We start from the raw sequence: 24,386 nt of genomic DNA, 5'->3' as shown, positions 1-24,386 counted from the left end.
CCATTTCACATGGATCTGTGTCACTCTGCCTGATAAAGTAAACGTGTCAGTAGCCGGACACCCACTGGTTTCATGTCGATCGTCACGGGAGCGGAGCTGGGCTGGGCTGGGTGAGTGGCGAGCAAATATGGCAGGTGGAGATGGAAAGCTATTTCTTTCTCATTTAAATGGAATATACAGCTTGCTTCTGCTTTTCACAGCTCTGGGAATTGAGGCTTACTGTGTTCCTAATTGCAATGAGCAACCACCATCTGCACTTTAGAGTCGCTGTATAAGATCTATGAAGCCAACTCAAAGAATTGTAACTCAATGCACTTACCGTTAACGGCAGCCCTGAGGAGTGAGGGATTGTCCTGCGCATTTATAAGGTATATTACGTGGAGTCAAGTGTAATGCTCACTTTCAAATTGGAGTTTTGCCCGAGACAACTACATTCATATTAGTTCACTTTTGTTAAGCAACATGAAAACCAAACAGCAGTCCGTAGGTGAAAAACAAGACATTGTGATGATGGATGGATGAATATCCTAATTAGCAGTGGTGGGCGCATCAGTAAATATTCATCATTCGCCAGCGGACGACCCGCCAGTCCGTCATCATCAGTCCGCCATTATTTCAGGCAGGCCTGGTCCATCAGTCTGTCACTCATTTTAACCACACTTCCGCCATCACTATCTGTCAGTAAAAAAAAAAAGTTTATAAAAGGTAACAGCACACAATTGTATTTAATTCCTTTAGAATCAGTTTAGACCAGTTTACACACACACACAAAATAGGGGTGTCAGGCGATTAAAATGTGTATTCCTAATTAATTGCATGACGTAAATAGTTAACTCACGATTAATCACAAATGTTATATCTGGTCTTAATGTACAATAAAATATTTGTTCTAAGTTGTCATACTCTTGTTAACATAACTAATAGAAATATGGCTGCATCTTTTAGCCCTTGATACAGCCATTTCATAATAATTCATAAAATTACGAGTGTGATAATGATTTGTGTTGCCAATTTTTCTGCCACTAGATTGCATAATTGCATTTGTAAGACATTGGTGACAGCTTAGTGCATTTTTCTTTTCATATTAGGAGCTATCTGAACTTTAACATGAAGTAACAGTCTTCACAAATATATGCATTATTATTAAATTTATTACTACTAAATTTTGACATGGACGTGTCTGCTGCGTTGTGACTGGAATTCCCCCAGTACAGGTTTTCCAAGTAAGAGGTGGTCATTAATCGTGCATGAAAAAAATTTGTGGCGTTAAAGGAACTTTAATTTAACTCAAAACTAACGCACTAATTTTGACACCCCTAAAAAAAAAAATACATTCTTATACTATCACTGCTCCTCCTGCTACTTCTTGCTCCCCAAACTGTCTCTCGTCTTTGCTTTCAGGTTAGTGACGGCCGCAAATCGCTACCCTTCCATCCGTGTTTTTTCGGGTCGGAAACAGAAAGTAGGTGAGAGGCAATAAGGAAAGGTCAAGCACAACCAAGGTCGTAACCGGGTAGTCAATCCGGAAGCCAACACTGTAAAGTCAGACATGACACAAAGACGATATGGCGGATAAGGTGGCTGGATAACGAGCCTCGTCTGGGTCCTGCAGGTGTGGGTGGTTGGCTAACGAGCTGAAGGGGCACCAGGTGGCAGAGTGGAAAATTCCACCACAGCCGGAGAGCAGCCAGCCAGGAAGGATTGTGACAGGCACGAAACACGTTGCCAAATCAACAGGGCAGTTCATCATGGTCAAGTCAGTCTCCTGACTTAAACCCTAAAGAGCATGCATTTTACCTTACAAAGATGAGACTGAAGGTTTTATCACCACGAAAAAAAACATCTGATGTAAAAATGCAACAGTTCAGTAATTTCAGTATAAACTCTGACGACTAATAGGGACAAATAAAAAGTCGTATCCACTTTAATCTAGTTATGGCTGTTCCAAACACAGAGTTTAGAGCAAAAATAAAGCTATTCTTTTTTCCTTTTTTTTTTTTTTTTTAAACAAAAGCGAGTGGAGCCATGCAGGAAGGTGACATTTGTTGTTTGTTTTTAAAGCCGCTGTCTGATGCAAATATTCTCCAGTGGCTGCACAGATGGACGTGTCAGTGCGCGACGACGACGTCCATGTGGCTTTATGTTTACGATGCTCATGTTTCAATGCTCCGAAGCTGACATCTCTCGTCTCTCCCCGCTCCAGGCGTGCTCTTTCATTACCGCGCTCCCCCCGACCGTTACGCCCTGTCCTTTGCCGACGCCAAGAGGGTGTGCGCTGAGAACTCTGCGGTCATCGCCACGCTGGGTCAGCTGCAGGCGGCCTTTGCTGACGGCTATGAGAACTGTGACGCCGGGTGGCTGTCGGACCAGACTGTGCGGTGAGGCTCTTTTGGTTTTGTTACCACAGTGATTCAAAAGTGTGGGAAATTGTCCACATTCACTTGATTGGTCTGCAAATGATCATTTACTACAAATAAAATAAAATAAAATTGAATTCAAAATCAAATTAATTGAGTTATATAAAACAAAAAACAAAACAAAAAACAAATAAAATAAATAATAAATAATAAATAATAAATAATAAATAATAAATAATAAATAATAAATAATAAATAATAAATAATAAATAATAATATACAATAAAATTTAGGATGAACCTACAATGCACTACAACGTTTTAGGTTACCTTACATTTCTTGACTCGGTTAGGATTGAGCTTAGCGTGTCATCAGCAAGTTGACACAGAGATGCAGAGAGACTGGATGAGTCACAGAAAGGCGTGCAAGTGGACCGTTTCGCTCCTCGTTAGAGAACAGCAAGCAGTGAACTGTACTGTAACTGATCATAATGGCTACGACGTCAAAGCTAATGGTGGCCAAAGATTTTGCACAGTATTGTGTATTTTCCAAGTATGTACGCGCTCCATGATTGCTCCTAATTGCATGTTTGCGCACACATTTGAACAACGCTCCCCACTGTCAGTCATTCCAGGCCCGTCGGCATTAGTCGCCTCCGAGCTCAACTGAGCTCATATTTACATTTGAATTACACTTTACTGCGGTCGTCAAGGAGACTGAATGACTGTTGTCTCGCTGGCAGGTTGTTGTTGTTTTCCTTCCGTCGCCCTCCCTCGTACTCCCCTTGTTTCCACTGGGGACACGGCTAATTGGTCCGCATTGAGGAGGCTCAAAGTGAACATCAGCCAAGTGTCCAATTAATAGCAAGGCTGCCATTGATTCATGAGCTGGATGGGGGTTGGGAGGAGAGTCCACTACCATGAAATAGTGTGTGTAAAAAGCCTGTATGTAGTGTGTGCTTTGCCAGGTGAAACAACAGCTAAAGCTGGCGCCTAAAATACGGCTCACCAAAGCGCTGGAGGGATTCTGAATGCTTTTAACCTCTCACTGACTTCCCACCTTCATCTCCCTTGAGTATGAAATGTGTTTGGAAACAATCACCAAGCAAGATGGATGTATAATTATTTAACACTAAAGGGAACGACTTGTTGTTTCTTAATTGCCTTGAGCGTGTTGTGACATGTTATGAATGGCGTGCTTGCACTTTATGACACCATTGGGAGATGTTTTTTTACAAAGAGTTTTCATTTTCTTTCTAAGGGTAATTTTTTTAATAAAATAAAGCCGAGATGATAATGAAAGGAATTTATCGAGGAAGGAGACAATCATTCCTAACATTGGAACCTCAATAAAGTGGTTGGAGAAATATGCCTCAAGTCAAGCAAATATTCATCGGCGAGTCTTGAGAGTAGGTTACTAGCAATGGCAAAGGAAGGTGCCGAATGACTCAAAACACCATCAAAACAACAAAGTTTTTGACTGGCCAAGTAAATCCCCAGACTCAAACCCCAATGAGCATGCATTTTAGCTATTAAAGCGTACAAACTCCCTAAATAAAAAATCTATTTAAAAAAAGGCTGTGGTGAACGCCTGGGAAAAAATTGCAAAAGTTTGTTTTGTTTTGCCACTATTGCTAGTACTAATTAAATACTTAATTTTACTTACTTTATCACCGTCATGTCCAAATGAAAATATTTCCAGTTGATTGGCAAAATTGAGGAAATTGCTTCACTGTCTGTTTTGTTCAACCACCTCTGGCTGTGCTCTGCAGCTATCCCATTCAGTCGCCTCGGCCTGGTTGCTATGGCGATCGTGACGACTCACCGGGCATCCGTAACTATGGCAATAGGTTCCCGGACGAGCTGTTTGATGTCTACTGCTTCGCCAAGCGGCTACAAGGTAGGCGCCCGGAGGAGACAAGGTCCTTCCTTTGGGCTTTAGTCCGCCTGCCACCAGGATTGAATGTTCTGTTGGCTCAATCTGACTGTGTGGATTATTTTGAGTGGTTCTGTTTTTGTTTAGTTTTTTGGTATTGTGCACTATAGTGGTGACGTCAACATTGCGTACACGCATGTGCCCTTGAGTGCTGCAGACTTTTTTGCCAGCTTTTGTGAATCCTGTCTGTTGCTCCCTCCCAGGTGAAGTTTTTCACTCCACAGTGGAAGAGAAACTGAATCTGGCCACAGCCTCCACCCACTGCCACGCGCTAGGAGCCCAACTGGCGACCGTGGGCCAGCTGTACCTGGCCTGGCAGGCCGGCCTGGACCAGTGCGACCCGGGCTGGTTGGCCGACGGCAGCGTGCGTTACCCCATCAACGTCCCGCGGAAGAACTGCGGCGGGGACCAGCCCGGCGTGCGGACGGTCTACAGCAACCCCAATAGGACCGGCTTCCCAGACACCACGGCCATGTTTGACGCTTACTGCTACCGAGGTACTGTGTCACAGGTCCTATCCAATGGTTGGGCATTTTTTTAAATGGACAGATGGGCAAGGGCTGTTGTAAATGAGGTAATAAATAAAATATGTCAAAAGGTTCACTTGAATAATAAATTACAGAGCATTTTATTTTAAATTAATTCGACTATAATTAATTTACCAAATATTTAATCATATATAAAAAAATATATAATAATTTTCAGTATTCACCTTGGTTACCGTGTATGTGTTTCTTTCAGAAGTGTTTAATATTTATATTTGTCATCTTGCTCAACTTTTCCGCTGTTCGCAGCGCATTCTTACCAATGCACATTCCTATGAGGATATTTTTAATTCCACAACCATGTAGGAATGATTGACATTTTCTATTCCAAGGTGTCACGTCATAAAGCTTGTGAATAACAATTCATTTTAAGTCAACAAAACAACAGCAGCAGCTGGGGAATATAGCTGCAGTGCATTTGTCACAAACAAGCTCGTAGATCATCATCTTTACGACATGAAGGACTGAAGCAAATTATGTTCTCCAAAAGCTGAAAGGAGATGAAAATGTCAATATTGGCTTTAATAAAAGACCGTTTTTTTTAGGGGGACAGGCCAAGCTACATGACTATCTGTCTTGATGGCGACTTATCCAAAACAATGCAGTGTATGCAAAACGGTGTGCGACAAGCAAGAGGAAGGGAATTAAAATAGACACAAGAAATTAATTTTGAGAATACAGAATAAAATACTTTTACTAAATTAACTAATAATTCCCCTTAATTTTATATTTATTGTCAGGCATATAAATGGCATCAAATTGACATTGGCTAAGAAGTAGGGTAGTAGAGTGTTAAAATTAGGGATGGGCAAATACAAATATAATATAAAATAATATGATTATATAAAAACATTGTCCATTTTAGTTGTATGGTCTTTGCTTTATATTGATTTTCGTTTTGCATATATCCTAAATGAATGAAACACAAAGGTCAGCAGCAAGTAGCCTCGTCTCACTTTAGATTGCGCAATCCCTCACTAATTGGTTGAGGAGGCTTGTAGTGGCACTGGCAATTTCCTGTTTCTGTCTTTCTTCAAGTTTTCAATGTGTTTTTTCAGTCACTTGTAACATACACTCTACATTTCCATAGTCAGGCTAATGTATGTAAGTATTATTAATTTATTAGTTATTAATGTTTGTGTTACATATTTAGTCTTGCTGATTGCATAATAATGCTTTTTTTTTTTTTAAAGAAGAAAAAAACATCAGATGAGGCATACAGTACTCTGCCTCACTAACCGACCACTGCATACAAATAAAAGATGAAAATCTTTGTACTTTTTGAGTAAAAATGTCCTCTCGTGTGTTTTTTAGCCTACCAAGCCTCCGATGCGCAAGCCACACAGGCCCTCGCTTTACTCCACGCCGCCATCCCAGCTGCACAGGCCGACTCCCCACTCAGCCCATTTCCCAAGAGCTCTCCTCAGACGGACCCGAACGAAGCGGCCACGGATAACTCCTCTGACATCTCCGACGAGCACGTAGTCATCCACTTGAGGCCCGAGCAGGGTTGGGATAGCAAACAAGATGGCAACCCAGACGACCCGAAAAGCAGCAATGCTCCGTTGGAGCTGGAGATCCACGGCGGTTCGGCCCAAGAGGAAGAAGATGCTTCTTTTGACACTTTCCCATCAGCGGCATCCACCACCTCCCAGCCTCACACCGCTAAAAGCATGCTGGCTGACTTTGTCAACACGCTAATGAAGCCTTTCAAGTACTGGGCTGGTACTGGGATGGGGGAAGCTTCCAACAGGAACCAAACTTTGAGCTCACATGCCAGTGAAAACAAGGGCGAAAGGGACAACGCCATCCTGGAGCACGGGAACGACGCTTATCCCTCCAGGCTTCTCCATGCGAGTGGATTACAGAGTGCTGAGGATGGTCTGTCTGAGCAGGAGAAAGAGGAGGTGCCACTGTTTCCATTACTGCCTGCAGTCCAAAAAGCAGGGGAAATTGAGGCCACCACACAGCAGGAGGGCAAATTTGCCGATAATGGTAAGACTGTTTTTATTTATTTGCCTCTATTTAATGTCTTGCTGTTCTTCTGCTGGAATAAAATAGATCAACTGAACTTCTTTATTATAAACTTGGCTTGTGAGAAATCAGTGCATGACTCTGTCCCATTTATTTGTTACAAAATGATATCATGCTGTTTCTGTCCTGATTTATTTTGCCTCGCTTTTTCTGTATTTTTTCCAACACTAATTTAGTGTTCGGAATCCAGACGCAAATGGCGCAGATACACTTCCATATTATGGTGTTGTTGTGCTATCTGAGTTCGTAGGGCACTGTTTATGTACCCAGCAAAAGTCCAGTACAAAGCGCAGTCCAACTGTGCGCCTTATGTGTGGAGTTTTCTTTCTTTTGGTATATTGCTTGAGCAGCGCAAATAGTCGAGGGCATTTTGTGCCATTTTTAAGATGGAACGCAGAGGACTCCCGGCCAATCGAAGCAGCTCCCTCATTCCCATGAAAATCAGGACGAGCGAAATGCACACAGTCCTTGACATTGTGCAAGCATTGACTAGCTAAGGCCCGTGCTCGAGATTGGCGCGTGCAAAGTCTGTTTATACAAGGCACAACATGGTGCCAAAGGGCAATTCGATTTTGCCCCAGCACGAAAATATGTTGAAAATAAGACCCTCAAAGTTGATTTTTTTTTTACACAGATTTAAAAAATATATATTTATATTACATTTATTTTGTACAGTAGAACAGTAATTCGGGACATTTGTTCATTCTGAATTATTTTTAACATTGAAAACAGAAATGTAAGTTTGATTTTGATGCTCACAATTCAAATTCATATTCAGTAGGCACTGAATTATGACATTAAAAGGTGCATACCACAAATTTAGCGAACTGTTTAACCCATAATAAATTAATAAAAATGTCCTGGTTAATCCATAAAAGAAAATTCTCATTTAAATTGCTAAAATGCTAAATATAAATGCGGGCTATGCATAAGCACTGACTTTTTTCATGCGCCTACTGGACAACATCGGATTTAAAGACTTAAGATGCAATGTACAAATAAAAAAGTAAGTAAAGTAAAGTAAAATTGAACTCAGTGGAGTGCTGTGCGTCCATCACAGAAACACATGCCTCCTCCACAATGTTTCCAGCTACACCTCGGTCGGACCAAATTGATGTGACAGAAGAGCTGACAGGCAGCGTAGATGCTCCTGACATGATTCACACAGCCTTGCAATAACTTCTCCTCCAACCCCCTTTTCTTTTTTTTTCATTAAATGTCATACCTGCAGATGGGTGGCGGTGGTGTTCATCGCACATCTCTCTTCCCCGTCTGTCTCTCGCATTGTCACCCTCCGCCGGCAGTTTAATATTACCTCTGCCCGACTCCGCGGGGATTCTTAGGGTAGTGAAGCGGAGTCACTGGGGGGTTTGTGTTGCAACATTTGCCGATTATTTTGTGCTTTGCCAAGTAGATCAACAGCTTTTTGTAGTTTAGTTTACACGATTTTGGATATTTTGTTTATGTCTAACAGTCTCATTGAATGAACAACATGGGCCATTACTGCATGATTAAATCCAGATTAACATATTTTTTGTGCATCAGTGGGCATAGTAAACGTATTAGCAGCAATTAGGTTTGCCTGCCTCCTATGGAAATGATTCCCACGCTTGCGGACCTCGCTTAAACGTCAGGCAATAGCTTTTGAATAAAACATTTTTTTTCCTTTTAATATTTCATGCCAACAGTATTTGTGTATGTTCTCCCTCTGGTGGTAATCTGTTCTATATACATTTACACACTCGATAAGCGGTGATGTCGGGTTAGCCTAGCCCGGGTCCACTCAATAACACCACTGGCCAAAATAAACACAAAGCAGTCATGAGTCTTAAACGCTGACAGGATGAATTATTGATGACTTGAGACGGTGTCTGCTTTTAAGGCCAGGAGCAGATAATCTACTAGGGTAACACTTGGTCTAAATAAACATGCGGGAGCCAAGTCGTTTCGCTTATCGCTTCTGCAAAAGCGCAAGAAGTTGTTCCAGTAAAACAATCCGGAGGAGAGGAACCGAGAAGTGTGAAATGACTTTGAATACATCCTCCCCTGTCCCCTTTTTTCATGTTTTTGTCTTCCATCTTTGTGTGGCGCTCAAACGGCTCAATTAATTACGCCATGATGTTCCGCTAGTTTAGGAACGAAAGGCCCCAAAATTGATAGTAAAATGTCTCCAGCAGGGCCTGCCCGCCGCTTGTGAATTAGGATCAAATATACAAGAAAAATGCCTCCCGGTTGCATGCTAATGTTTTTTTACTGCTCCAGCGCAGCCACGTTTAAAGACTACAAAGAGCATTTGGGAGGCAGCTCAGTACATTAGAAGCTCTTTTATTACTGAGGGAAACCTGAGCCTTCCCACTCATACTGTCGTCTAAGCCTGTACAGTTGCATGTCTTGTCATTAGGGCTGAGTTGTCCACATGTTTTACATGTTAAACTTTGTTTTTGTTATATACACTACTATTGTTCTGTTAGCGGCTAAAGAAAGCAGAAGGGATTCGGACAAAATGGGGGCAGGAGGGTTGTGATTCCTCTTCTACACAAATACAATATTTATATTTATGTACTTTATAAGAACATATAGTAGTGATGACATAATTAAGTTGAATGCAAACCATTAAACATTTTTTTGCATTTTTAGCATTACGCTAAACTGACATTATTATTATTATTATTATTTTTTAAATACAGTACACAATATGTGATACTGTACTTAACGTAACTAAATGTTTCGTTTGTCATTAAACTTCAACTAGGAGTGACAATTAACAGCTTGAAGCTGTAACTATCATTCTGGTTTATATTGCGGAAAAGTGGCGAGTAAAGGGTGACCAGATTTTCACAATTAAAAACCAGGGCGCTACAATTTCACTGAAAATCAAATATACAATAAATTCTCACCAGGAACTTTTAACAAATTTAATCACTGGTCATTCTCGTGACTGGTGGTTGTGTTATTACTTTAGCCAATGCTAAATGCTATCTTGAATGACTCTAAACAAGCTCTAAACAAGTCAATGTGTCATTTACCTCGCAGTCCAACATTGTAACATTGGAAACGCGTCACCAGAAACGCTCAGCTCACATTTGTAAGTTCATAAGTAACTGCAGCATTTGACTACATTTTCCATGGTTCTTAGACCAGGAAGTAGTTCGAGTGCCGGTATGGCAATGTAGATGAGAGTAACAACGCAATTGTGAATGTGAAAGTAAATAGGAAGGAACTTAACAGTTAAATTCCTTTTTAATTGGTTTATCGTTTAAATCACTGCGATAACTGTCATCGACAAACACATGGCCCAAACAACTGGCTTGCTGACTTGAGTAATAAAATAAAGAAACGGGACGACGGGCCGGGTCCTGCATAAATGTGAGCCAAAAAACAACGGGGTTGGTGAAATCCGCCAGAACTCGAGACACAGGTCTCAAAACGGGACTTTTTCATTACTATACCTGAGTTATGCGCTGTTTTATTGTAAGACATTTTTTCGGCTGTACCTATAAGTATTTTTTCAAGAGGAAAACAGCCAGGATCAGGACAGCATGGAGGCAAGGGAGTTGCTAGAGATCACATTTCTCAGTTCTTAGATCTGTTTTATATGAGAGTCACTAATTATGCATTGGTACAGTTGCCACTCAGTGACGGTGTGAGAGTGAAAGGTTGTCTCTCCCCACATATGTGCCCTGCGACTGGCTGGCAGAAACTGTGTTTTGCCCAAAGTCAACTGGGATAGGCTCCAGCTGCTTGCATCCCTGTACAGGATAAGCGGTAAAGAAATTGGACGGACGGTTTATGTGATTAAAATATGCTTCAAAAGCCTCTGTGTGTATTCTGGGGTATACAGATGTGGCTACTTTTAGCATCGCTTAGCGCCTAGCAGCAAACACTGTAAGCTCCCAAATAAAATGTGTTGTAGGAGGAACAGCTCGGGGTTTTCCTTGACAGCTGCTTGCCAGTCAAAGGCAGGAGCTGAATCCTCTGCTTAGCCACTAGCAAGTCCCCTGCCTCAGCCAGTGTGCTTTGTATGCTTTCCTCAGTCTGTCTTGTGCTGCTTTTTGTAACCATGACTATTATTCTCGTCCAACATTAGACCGATCGAGGAAAGTGGACAGGGGTAGGACAACGCAAAGGTAGTAGGGTGGCTAGCAGTTAGCAAACATGGCAATCATTTTTCCTCTAGTCGTTATCAAGATATTCTGTGCTACTGCCAGCTGTACACGATTAAAATATCCTTCAACCAGAAGCCAGTCGATCTCTTAAATTGGCTACTGGGCACTAGCAATTCTCCTGCCTCAGCTGGTGTCTTTTCCAGGTTTTAACGCGTTTCTCTGTTTGTCTTGTGCTGCTTTTATCTCCATTTGATATGCTGTGATCAGTCAGATTTTTCAGGTTTTGAGAGATGGCCTGAAGTCTATTGATTGCGCAAACATTTGGAAAGACAAAATAGTCAAATCTTTGAAGCCTTGTAGTACTTCCCAAAAGGGTTGATTTTTGTGCATCTGTATAAAAATATGCTTCAGATCGTTATTGCATCACATGTTCACAAAGCCGTGCTTCCTGAACTGTTCATGGAGCTCATGTAATCCGGTTTTAATGTTTAATTGCTAATTTCACATCCATGAAATTAAAAGCAGCCCACACCTGCCCACCCACTGTTAATGCAATTCAATTAAATACTTTTGACTTTGTGTTCCCCGTAGGGATAACTGCAGTGGGCCCGGAAGGCAAATCAAGCCCTAGTGAACGGGTCAAGTTTCAAAAAGGAGGTCCGGCGTGGGCCATCAAGTCATTACGGCGTTTCAGAGTAGGTTTTCCCAGGAACGTTGACAGAAGCCGCACTTGGGAGCCTCTGGAAGCCAAATCGGGGCCCCTTGAGATGATAACTCTGCCCGACTCCTTTCACCAGGACACAGTGGAAAACTATTCTGGTGAGGGGAGGGACCAGAATGGAGATGAGGTACAAACAACCGCCGCAACTGGGACAGATCAGAAAGAGGAGGTGGAGGGGAGCAGTGAGGGAGCTTATCATGTGGACTTTGCGAATACCGTTCCAAGCAGTGAAGTCGAGCTCAGTCCAGAAACTGAATCTTCTCTCCGTCAAAGCCAAAGTGAACTTGTGACTGTGGCTGAACTCAGTACTTCGTCACGGTGGCAGCTCGTGGCACAACCAACCACCACCACCTTGCCTCAAACAGCCAAGGAGGCCAGGGGTGAGATCATCTACGTTCACCGGCCTGATGACAACCTCTCTTCTTCATCGTCACAAAGAGGAGAAAGTGGCTCTAGTGGTGGCTTCCATCCCGCTCCTAAGAAACAAAGGAAAGGAGCGAAAAGAAAGCCAGGGCGCGGTGCAGCCAAGGTGGTCACTTCCACACCAGAGTCCTTGATGGATGTACTGACCACCACGGAGATCACCACGGCGCAGCTTCTGACAACCAGAGACACTCCGAGCACAGATCCTGCAACAACAGCAGTCGCCAATGAACTTTCCTCCAAAAGCTTCCTCGCACAGGAACCATCTATTTCTATCTCATGGATGGAGAACACCTCGAGCAACATGGAGGGCAACTTCTCAATGGAATCATCATCGACAACAAGCGCCAGTCAGTTGACGAGCGCTGGGTCGAACTCGAAGGACGCTGTTACGGAAATGGAGTCGAGGTTGGCAGTGTCAGAATCATTTGTGTTTGGAAGTCGCTGGATCCCTTCCAAGGGCTCCACTCCGAAGTCAGAGGAACACAAGACTCCGGCGGTGACGGACAACAAAGGCGCAAGAAACCCTTTTGGTATCCTGGTACCCAGCTGGGCCTATGGGTTCATCCCACCAGGTTTGTTCACGCTCGTTATTGTCATTATATCTACAAGCGATTATCTAATTATCTGGTCATGAGTAGTTTGATTGTTCAGCTCAATGGGAGTCACAAACGGTTGCTTTTCTCAGGCAACATGCAGGTGTCCTGGTGCCAGTTTGTAATTGATTCTTGCGTACAAGGTTTTAGAATATGGGAGGAAGTTGGGAGTATTTGGATAAAAACCACGAAAGGTAGTAAAGCCAATGCCACGAGTCCAACATGCTGCCCCTAACTTGAATGATGCATGCTAAATATATTTCTTTCGTTCCCAACTTGGTGTAGAAATCAGTCCAGGCAGCAGTGAGGTGAGAGCATCCAGGTCTTAGTAGCTTAATTAGAGGGTCGGCGTGAGTGCAATTAGGTGGACTGTGTGGGAGACAAAGATCCTCGCCCACCCCCAACAAATCAATGGAGACACAATCTTACAAGATGGGCCTCATAATTGACTGCACTCTCGCCTCCCTTTCTAATTGTTTTTCATTCATTCCCTCGCTTTTGTTGAACCCCCGCCAAACAAACATCGGCCGCCTCTCTCTTTCGCCGCACTGGCGGTTGCGCTTGTTTGTCACAGCATGTTGCCATTGATTTCGCTGATAGCTGATGGCCGCGCCACCGTGGCGGAAGAGCACAGAGAAAATTAAATTCATTTCTCACGGCGCCGTCTGTGTAATATTCAGCTCGCAATGTGTTTTTAATTGAAAATTTCTTGGAGCACAGACTTCTACCCACTGTTTTGTGAGTTCAATCTATTACATGGCATTCTGGAACTGTTTCTTTGGGGTTCTTTGCTCACTGGCTGGGCAAAATCACATGTGGCACGCATACGACATAACAATAAAAGCATTACTTGTTCATGGGAAGCAACACTGTAAAAAAATAAGTAATATATAATTCTAACTAAGTTTTACAAGGAGAGTTTTATAAGCACATTTTACCAGTTAATTTATGTTTTTTTCTTTTCTTTAAAACTACTTAAAGTTTGAGGAACAAACTCAGACAGCCACTTTACCACCTCAGCCATGCCACCCTTGCTGTGTGTTAGTATAGTGGTGTCAGGCGGAATCCTTGTAACCCCTAGACCCGTTTTAGGTCTCATTTTGGACACACCAGCAATGCAGTATAGTGGCAAATGGCAAGAGTGGCATGGCTCCGGTGGTAGAGTGAAGGTCATGAGTTTGTTCCTAAATGGCTTGAGGAACCAATTGTTTTTTTTTTTTTGTTGTTTTTTTTACTTTTTTTATAAACTGGTCAGATGCACTCAAAACTGTTCTTGTAAAATTTGCTTTGAATTTCGGAGTGGAAAAAACTTTACTATGTTAAGTAAATATTACTCTTTTTTTTTAACAGTGAACCGGAATATTCCTGCTATACAGAAAATATTGGAAAAAAATACCCAGTTTTTTAAACAGTTTCTTTGAACTCCAAGTTTTGTATAAATTTTGACACATACCTATGGCTCCAAAAAAATATCGGTCAGATTCCAAATTGTTCCACTACGTTTGTGACAGTTGTATACATTTTTCTACGAGTGCATTACCTCGCATAATCAGCGTCTCTTATAGGATGACATTTGAATGGGCGGCTCATGTCGGACGATTACAAGAATAAAGCCCCCGCGTCGGGGTAACCTTTTGTAGTTGTCAGGTGTACTGCAGAGGAAATTACAACAGGGAGGGAAAGGGCAGCGGGGGTGGACAGCTCGAGATGGAAGAAAAGAGAATAAGAGCGAGGTTAGTGTGTCCTCTAAGGTGTTATACTGTAGGTGGGAGTATATAAACTTCACAGTGATCAATAAGAGCCTTGTCTTATGTCTGTTTACACCAAGGGCCACTTCATTTTTTACATCTTTCTTTCTTTGACATTGTTACGTTCTCAGACCTTTGCGTTTGCCCTGTCATAACTTTGGAAAACTTTCTCATCGCTTGTCAGACTGGCCTCAAACACGCACGTGTAAAAACTAAACGTATTGAGTCACGACTATCTTCATAGGAATTTATTTAGGATTTCTTGTCCTCGCTGTCTAATGAAAAATATCTACCGTATGTCTTTCACATTTAAAAAAAATCTGATGTTTAAAAAAAATCATTTGTATCACACTTCAGTGAAAGCCTTTCTGACTTCAGTTTTTTTCCAAGAGGGACTAGACGACCAGCAACATCAATAGTCCTCTATCCGGCCCTCAAAAAAAATTGGAGAGTTAAAATTCAGAAGCTGAGAAAGGTTGAAGTGTGCGAGTGTTTGGCATGAAGGGGTGACGATAAATGGAATCAGGGGCAAGCCAGAGTGGCATATTACCAGTGTTTCTGCGGATGGATGTTTCAGGTTGTCCGCCAGCTCAGAGAAGCCAATTGATTTGTCTGCCCCGTCCTATTCCTGACGCTCATATTTTTCTCTTTTCCGGCTGCTTCTGTCGGCCACGACCCTGTGTCTTTTGTTGCTCTTTGGTCTTTGATGTGGATCGGGTTTTGATCTGCCTCTTGAACCCAGCACAGTCGGATTCAAAGCAGTCAATCCCTATTGGCTATATTCTCCCGCTTAAGTCCTTTTTTTTTTTTTTTTACCATACCTGGTCTTGAAGCACTTTTTCTCTAAATCTATCTATATTCTTCCATCCACACTTCTGACACACCTATCATGCGTGACTTGGGAATGAATCCACTTGCACCGTGATTCATTTAATTGTGAGGCCGGTGTTGTCCTGAAACTTGTGAATGTCAATGAAATCCAGAAGGGGACAGGTTTTGTTTTGAATTTTCTCAATTATGTATGGCATAAATCCATGCACGACATCTTTTAACTAGCACATTGGTATTCTTCATTTATATTGTGACAGTGAGTTAAAAATGACAGTTATGCTATTAGGCTAACAATGTCAAACACTATTACTGCTTATTTAAGGGACTCGGTTGCCAGAGGGCATAAAGCATGTGCGTAAACTCTTCCGCGGGCATTGACTCTTTGTATGCACAAAGTTGTGAATTAATGAGGCAAGACAAACTGTCGAGAACAAGCTTAAGTGCATAGGGGAGAACTCACTCTTGTGGGCCTCTAAACTGCATCACTGGGCTGTTCATATCTCACTGCCACGCACATACATAAATTTTACTTCATATCAAACGTGGCTCTTGAGCATAAAACTGCTGCCCTGACTTCCGTATCGAAGTATTGAATTTAGTCACGATATTTATACACAATATATTAGAATTGTTGACGCTTATCACATGCTAGCGCGGATCACGTTTTTAGCTAACGCTTCAGCTTTGCTAACACTGAACCTCTGCTTACCCTTTCTTCTCTCAAAGATGCATTTTCAGAAATAGGCAGTTTACAAAAGATGTATGTGGTTGTTTAAATTGACTCCTGAGACGCGATTTTTTGTCTACAAGCAACAAAAAGTCAATTTTCCAGAATATACTGTATATCTTTTAATTTGAAACCGTCAGCAATCCTGCTGGGCTTTTATGCTACTTAAGCAAAAGGTAATCTGTGGAGGAAATTAAAGCTCCTCTGCTTAAACAAACTCACCAGGATATGTTACAAGGCAAACATTTGCAAAAGTGCGATAAAAGGATGAAAGAAAAGCCACATGACTACTAAATAATTCAATAAGGGATTTTCTACAGTGTAAATAAGTGTAAATAAGTGTAATCAGCGGCATGGTTGACATCCCAGTTAAAGAAAATGTTCATTTATTCTTGAATAGTCGCTAAAAACTCAACAGCCATGTTTTAGGGAACGCTAAATCAGCTTGTAAAAGTGAATTTATCAACGCAAATGCAGCCTATAGGAAAAGCTGTCTGAAGCGAGTATGTTTATGATGTCATAAAGGTGGCTTATTATCTCTGCTGTCACAACACAACTTGATTATTGGTCCTCTGGAGGCCCGTCACAAGCTGTTGTGTTTTACTTTGCGCACTGAACCACCCAGATGTCCTATTAAGGCAGACTAATGACTGACTCTCCTGATCCTTACTGTTCCCGCATCTCTCCGTCGCTTGAAACAGAAAGCACTTTTTTCTTGTTTTGTTTTATGAACACTTTTTCATCTCACGCAGCACTTCGGGATCTTTCGGGAGCACACGCACACACAAAAGCAGAGTTTAATTCAGTAACAGATGCTGCATGCTGTTTCCCCCTCGCACAACATACTATTTAATTATGTATTTCTCTTGTTGGAAATGTGTGCCTCATGCTCACATATTGTTAAACATTGCAGTAAAATCATTTGCATTTCTTTTTTTTTTTGCCCCCCGACTTGGCACAATAGCCCCTTCCTCCGAGGGCCATGCATTTAATGAAAAAAAAAAGTATGATGTAACCATCAAAGTAATTTATAAGTTGATTATTACATGTGATGATAATTTATGGGTTAGCTTTGCCTGTTAGTGCCTCCCCCCAGATATCCTACCGAGGACGAGAAAGACACATTTGCAGAAATCAGACGATCTCGTTGACGTCATTTTCTGGAGACTTCTAGTTTCTAATTTGAAGTTCCTGATCGTAAAAGGGTTACAAGATAAGAGTACCGGACGCCGTCGCGAGTACCAGTATCTTGAAACAAGGCCGGCTATCAGCCCAATACCAATACCTGGTAACGGTACTTGCCCATCCTTAATAAATATGTATAAAGTGTTGATCATGAATCATTTTTCTTTTCTTTATGTGGCTAAAGAAAACGGGGGAGGGGGGCTTGGGGGTGGTGGTACCGCCCTTCAAGATAGTATAAGAAGGTTGTAAGTGTCAGCAATCGGTGCACTTGTGATGAGAAGCAGCCATTTGTCTGTCATTCATAAGTGACCAGAATATTCTGTAAAATAAAACCTTCGAAGGAACTGTTCACCGATCTCCAGTCTGTATTCAGAAAATCAGCATTCTCTCTACCCGAAAAACAACGAACACGCGGAACAAAAAGATGTTCTTCTAACACTAAATGCATTTGAGAAAATAGCATCCGAATTACTATAAACCAAACAGGCGGCTGGTTTGGTGTTTCAAATACTGCCCCAAATAGAACACATTCAACTAAATATGTACGTTCAAATTAAAATAATAAAGGAAAGACATAAATGGAGGATTATCTATATAATTTAATGTGCATAAAATGATCCAGGGGAGGATTTTTTTAATCTTTTTTTTTTCCAGGTACCGTATAGGTATTTTGGTTTTCGGCATTGATTTCCTAATTTTCCGCCAATAATTTTTATTTTGGTGCATCCCTACTAATGTAACATTATATTACTTTTAAATTGAGTTACGTTGTTGAGTTACATTGAGTTAAGTTACATCAAATTGTGTCACATTGAGTTATACTGAGTTACGTTACACTGAGCTTCATTCCATTGAGTTACATTATGCCGAGTCAGGTTACGCCAAGTCACGTTACGCTGAGTTACATTATGGCGATTTTATTTACATTACGCTAAGTTATTCTATGTCTGTCAGTTACGTGGTGTTACATTACGCCAAGTCATATTACGTCAAGTTGGGTTACGGTGAGTTAGGTTATGTAGAGTCACGTTACTCTGAGTTACATCACACCGAGTTATCTCAGATTGAGTTACTTTAGTCCTAGGTCATCTGCGTGGAGTTACATTATGTTGAGTCATGTTATGGCAATTGAGGCTACGTTGTGTCGAGTCACATTACGCTGAGTTAGGTTACGTTGAGTCACGTTACGCTAAGTTTGGCTACGTTGAGTTAGGTTACGTCGAGTCACGTTATGATGAGTTACATTATGCTGAGTTACGTTACATTGAGTTACCATACCTTGTGATACGTTACGCCAAGTTACGTTGTGTCAAGTTTACGTCATAACGGGATATATTATGCTGAGTTCTGTTACGCTGATAACTTAGCAGAGTTAAGTTGCGTTGTGTTTCATTGCTTTGTGTTGCAAGGTGCATGAAGTTATGATGAGTTACATTAAGAGTTACGTGACCTTCCATTGTGTTACATTGATTTACAGTATGTTACTTAGCTTTATGTTGTGTCCATTGTGTTGATCAGTCTATAATGTGTGGTCCACGTTTATGTTTCGGGTAGCTACTCAATTACTCCAGTTTTGCTTGACATGAATTGTCTTTAAAAAAAAAAAAGAGTCTGTACACAAATCCTGCCCTCATCTGTGGTTGCGTAAACAAATTAGCTTATTGCTGTCACACACACTTTGGTCACACTTTAAGGCACAAACTACTCAAACTAGAGTCCCCCATGCCTTGGAGGTTAGCAGCAAAGATTTCCGAGGGATGAGCTCACACGCCCTGCTGTGCTATCCCACTGAGCCCCAAAGCAGCAGCATTGGCGGCGCCGTTCGGCTCCGAGCGTCCGTCACAGCGCATCACGCGGCACGGGTGAGCGCCCTCCTCATGCGGGTCGCGTGGGACACACACCCACATGATCAGTCTCTAGCGGGAGGTGACGTCTCGAGGGGTGTGTGCCGCGCAGGTGTAAATTACATCCTGGTGAGAAAAGAGGCATGTTTGCAAATTGCAGCAGCGTCCTCAAGGGATGTTCCAGAAGCGGGTTGTTTCTACTAGCGGGGGGTTCTGAGAGGTCGCACGAAGTTCTTTGTGGAGTTTTAAAGCGGGTCTCCAAGCAAACACCCACGAGCTTGTTCTTCTTATTAATGCCGCTTGCCTGTCAGAGAAAAAGATAGATTTTTACCCACAGTGGGGGAAATATGCAGGCAGGCGAGGGACTGTGAAATCCCCAATCTGTGCTTTCTTATTCAGATGTAGGGCTCTATTTTTTTTTTTTTATAATACATCAGGGGAAAACATGCATTTGCACAAGTTCAGGGAGTCCGTGTGTTCTTGTTTGGGAGATATAAAATGAACAAAAAGAACTTTGGTGATGAATTTATGCCTCCATATGATGTCATCCCTTTAAGCAGCTTTGTTAATCCCATTTATGAAAGTGGAGGCTGCAAATAAACAGCGCAAAAGCGTCGAAAAGCCGGATAAGATGTTTTGTATTTGTGGTAAAAAAAATCATTTTCTTTTCCAAAATAAGTACTTACATTTATAAAACGTGATAATCCAAACACTGCTGGACCATATTATTGCATGCCTTAGTTAATTGAATTGTTGTTATTTATTCCAAAATTTTGCTGCTATGCTTTTTGGACGCAAGGCAGAAAGAAACAGGTCTGGTACTAGCAACATTTGTATTTCCCGGTTCTCAAAAGTGTAAAGACTCGAAACAGATCCCTGTTGTACGCCACTGTCACTCAGATTGTACATGAAATGAACATATCACACAGCACCTCTTCTATTTTGAATAATACGCTTGACATGCAACAATGCATTCTCCCTGATATACACAGTAAGTCCCTGCATGAATAGTTGATGATCCATGGTGGACTTTTACACACACATATCTTTTTTTCCTACCTTCTTCCTGAAGTGTGTGCTGAAAATGGTCAGATTATTAAAAATACAACAGCCTGGAAATGAGTGCAAAGGCACATGGAAAGAAGAGGCAGAAGAAATTGGACAGCTTGCGAGTGATGAGGAGCCAAGATGGATTATATCCTTGGCGGTGTGAAAGGCGAGATAACACCGTTGATTTAGGACAACCTGGGAATTGTCAGGTGTAACGATAGTCCTCTTCATCCTGCTGTCAGAAACCTTTTTTTTCCCCCAGCTTGCTGTTCTGTTTGTCGATTTTACTAATGTACTCTTGCCAGGTTATGCTAACAGTTACAACAACAAAAATGACAAAAGGGATTTCCCCTTTTTAAAGGGCCACAAATATTTTTGGCTTTGTCTTTCATTCAAATCAATAACAAAATATTGTCATTGACGTACCCAACAAACTCCCTTTTTGACTCATCGTCATAACATTTTGCATTTTTTTTTATTCCATCACACAGCTGCCTAAATGGATCACCAGGCAGTACTTTAGTGTGCCTCGAGGCTGAGGATTCTGAGAGCGGGATTTGCTTAAAGTTCTCGTAAAATGCAAATAAATGTCTTCTAAAGTTCTTAACAACCATAACAAAATTGAATGATTACGGGGAAAAAATGACCAAAATGCAGATTGATATGAGTTATTTTGTTGTTCTTATCTTTGTATTTCGAGGAAATTGCTCTTTAAAATTTCTATACGTTAGTCTTCATCACTGCCTCGTCATTAAGGACGTGGATGGACCTCTTGCTGGTTGGATGGCGAATGCAACTTTTTTGAATTACCGATTTTCACTGCCCATTTTCTTTCTTTGTAGCAGCGTACTTGAAACAGGTCGTTCCTGTGCAATCGAGGCACCAACAGCTGGCAAAGTGTCAGCATTAGTTCAATATTCCACTCGCACTACTGAACTCAGTGACACGGTAACAGTCTGGCTGTGTATCGTTGGCATGAAGTTCAAGTTCTTCAGGAGCTGACCACTCAAATACGTGCAGAGTGGCGCCGCCAGCTTCACATTCACAACAAATGGGTTGGTCGACGGTGCACTGAACCACGCAAAGTGCAGTGCTGTTTACGGCCTTATTCTGAGAATGTCATCTGATCTGGGGGGGGGGGGGGGGGGAGTCACAAATTGGTGGGGGCCTCTGCCTCAGATCAGTTTGACTTTTGAGAGGAAAACATGTTTTTTATTAGGGATGGGCGAGTAACCATATCAGGTCTCGGTATCGGCTGATACCTGGCCTTATTTCAAAGTATTGGTACTCCTGACGGCGGCCGATACGGGTACCACCTCTTGTGGCCATTTTCTGATTAAGAACTAGAATTTTTTTTTAATGGAAAATTATTTATTGGGATATATAGGTCTTTCTTTAAAATTACTTCTTTTTTTTATAGGTATCAAAAGTACTTGTGGTATCGGTACTTGATATCGGTATCTGTGACTAAACTGATACTGGTCTGGAAAAAAAGTGTGTCAAACATCCCTAGTTTTCAATAAGGAAATGGCCCTCTGTAATACACACGTGGACAAAATTGTTACCCTCAGTTAATGAAAAAATTATTATAATAGCAAATGCAAATTCAATGCAAATGAAAATCATGACTTTTGAATTGTGGTTAAACAGTACTATTTTTTAAATAATAAAAAAAAAAAGTTGTAATCTTTGTAAAACCAAAGATAAAGTTACAGTACAATACAAAACTCCAACTGGATATTTCAATGGAGATTCGAACCCGGATCTCTTAACACTCTTTCAATGGGCATATCACCTTTACTGCTAATGCCAAATATGTAATATCATATGAACGTCAAATTCCAAACTGTACACTGCGAGACAATCTGGGTTCGAACCTCAGCTCAGGTCCTCTTATTTGGCATTTTCCTGTTGGCACATTTGACAAATATTAATGTCATGAGGACAAGCACTATCAAAAAATGGGTGGATGGTAGTGTGCAAGTGTAATGTTTTTTTTTAAGGTATCACCACCTACTGGTCTGGCATGCACATTACAGTGTTTTCAGTTGTTTATTTAAGGTCAGTGTGACAATTATGTCCAATGAAACTTTTTCATACACGCAAAGAAAAAATAACTCCAGTTTTTACATTCAAGCATGCAAGTAATGTTTGTTTTATGTTTATTATTCCCGTCTGTCAAGATGAGTCAAGCATTCAGCTGTGAATGTAAACTGTGATGAGCGCCGTCAACAGCGATTGCAGCATTCCTTTCCCCTTTTTCCAGCGTTTGCCTTGAAATGCTTTTCTACGAGATCGTGGATGTTGCATGCAGTGTTGCTGTTTCATGCCTGAACAAACACGCGCAGGTGTGTGTGTTTGCAGTCACACACACACACACACACACACACACACACACACACACACACACACACACACACACACACACAGAAATAGAAGCTGTCTCCCCCCTGCAGCGCTCATCAATCCCAGCCTGTCAGAGACATCTCTTCGCGGACAACAACAATATTTGTAGACTATACTGTGTGGCCAAGCCTGCTGGAACACTGTGTTCTCATCGCAATTTTAGTCAGAAATCCAAAAAGAGTTTTGGATGAAAAAAAATGTTATTTTGGTATTTATCCCCATAATAATGATAATACACTGGTTCTGTAAAATATGAGTGACTGGACATATGTTGTTGTTTTTTTTGTTTTGAAAAATAATAGTATGGGGAAAAAATCGCATTTAGTATGTTTTCTAAAATTGCTCAATCCTAATCTCAAGGCACCACTATAGTCATTTTCCCACATCATGTCACTGATGTGTTACTTGGCCTCACCCTTCTATCTTTTTTTTGTGTCATCATGACTGCACAAACACGTGTTGGCCATGCATGTTACAACAGCAATATTTCACCCACTGAGCCTTGGCCGCCATGACGATGGCCATGAGGGCTCTATTAAAGCGGCGGCAGCTGGGCAGTGTTCCCGTGCGCTCCGCCGCATCGCGCTGCAGGATTAGCTTCTCAATGCCGGACTCAGGTTATCAGGCTCTGACCTCTAAGAGGAGGCGGGCGGGGGGGCTCTTGAATGGGCCGAGGCATGATCGCAGTCTCTGCAAAGCTATTACAAGGATCACTGGGTACGAGTACAGCCACAATATGGACTGATAAGCATGAGTGCAAAAAAATATTGCTGCGAAAATGACAAAAAAAATTATGTATGGTCACTTAATGACCTCGTTTTGACTTTTTAACTCTTTCACTGCCATTGACGGCTATAGATGTCAAAAAAAATTTGAACTATTTCTTTTAGTTGAAATTTTTTTCCACTTTTGTTAACAAGAGTATGAAATCCTAGAAAAAAAATGTATTGTACATTTAGAACATATATAAAATTTGTGATTAATTGTGAATTAACTATTGTAGTCATGCAATAATTACAATAAAAAATTGTAATCGCCTAACGCCCCTAATTTTTTATAATCTTTTCTTTTTTTTCCAAAAATTCTAGGTTTTCATACTCTAGTTAAGAAAAGTGGGGGGAAAAATGTTTTTGACGTTTATAGGCATCAATGGCAGTGAATGAGTTATTAATGTGACGGAAATGTCCTATGAAGTCTGATAGAGTTGTTCAAGATGATTTTTTGATGTCCTGAAGATGGTCTGATCCATGAATTCATCAGCAAAATCCACCTTTTTTTCCCATCTCAGGGGGCGGCCATCTTGGCACTTACTGTCGGCTGAAAATGACATCACAGTTGCTCAGGGATCAGGTAACGACCAATCCCGGCTCACCTGTTTTCTGAGTTTGGTTATGTGACGTTCACAAGCTGAGCCATGATTGGTCGTTACGTGAGCCCTTGAGCATGTGATGTCATTTTCAGTAGTGGCAAAATGGCCGCCCCCTGAGATGGGTAAAAACGGGTGGATTTTGCTGCTTCATTCCAAATTGTTCAAGTTCTAGATTGTTCCACTTATGTGACATCTGCATGCTTTTCGGCAAGATGTTTCCGTTGCTCGACATTCCTTCTGCGGCAATCCAGTTTCACGGTGGGTTCTAAATCCTGATTGTGTGCATTAGCTTCCACGCCGACTCGTCGCTAATCTCCCTGCTGTACGGCTTAGAAGGAACTTGGGATGGTGACCCCTTTAGAGCTGTAGCTCACATTGCTTTGCTAGGCTGTGGGAATATCAGTTTGGTGACAGACTTTACACTTTGTATATCAGCTACCAGCGTTAAAGCCCACTATTCTTGCTCTCTGCACAGAGAAATAGTAAAAAAAAAAAAGAAGAAGGGGCCC

General features: G+C 41.6%; 1 protein-coding gene across 2 annotated transcripts in view; it reads left to right on the top strand.

The window, feature by feature from the left end:
- Positions 1 to 24,386, top strand: part of ncanb (neurocan b) — a 131,512-nt gene that overhangs the window by 68,994 nt on the left and 38,132 nt on the right. For both annotated transcript variants that reach the window (XM_086088711.1, XM_086088712.1), the window contains 5 exons: positions 2,204 to 2,378; positions 4,129 to 4,256; positions 4,496 to 4,789; positions 6,152 to 6,832; positions 11,569 to 12,696. In XM_086088711.1, coding sequence (XP_085944837.1) covers positions 2,204 to 2,378; positions 4,129 to 4,256; positions 4,496 to 4,789; positions 6,152 to 6,832; positions 11,569 to 12,696 — 2,406 coding nt within the window. The remainder of the gene's footprint in view (positions 1 to 2,203; positions 2,379 to 4,128; positions 4,257 to 4,495; positions 4,790 to 6,151; positions 6,833 to 11,568; positions 12,697 to 24,386) is intronic.

Source organism: Leptonotus elevatus, chromosome 11, assembly GCF_054856555.1.
Source record: "Leptonotus elevatus isolate MCC_2025b chromosome 11, RoL_Lele_1.0, whole genome shotgun sequence".
Lineage (NCBI taxonomy): Eukaryota > Metazoa > Chordata > Actinopteri > Syngnathiformes > Syngnathidae > Leptonotus > Leptonotus elevatus.
This window is presented reverse-complemented; position numbering and strand designations above follow the sequence as displayed.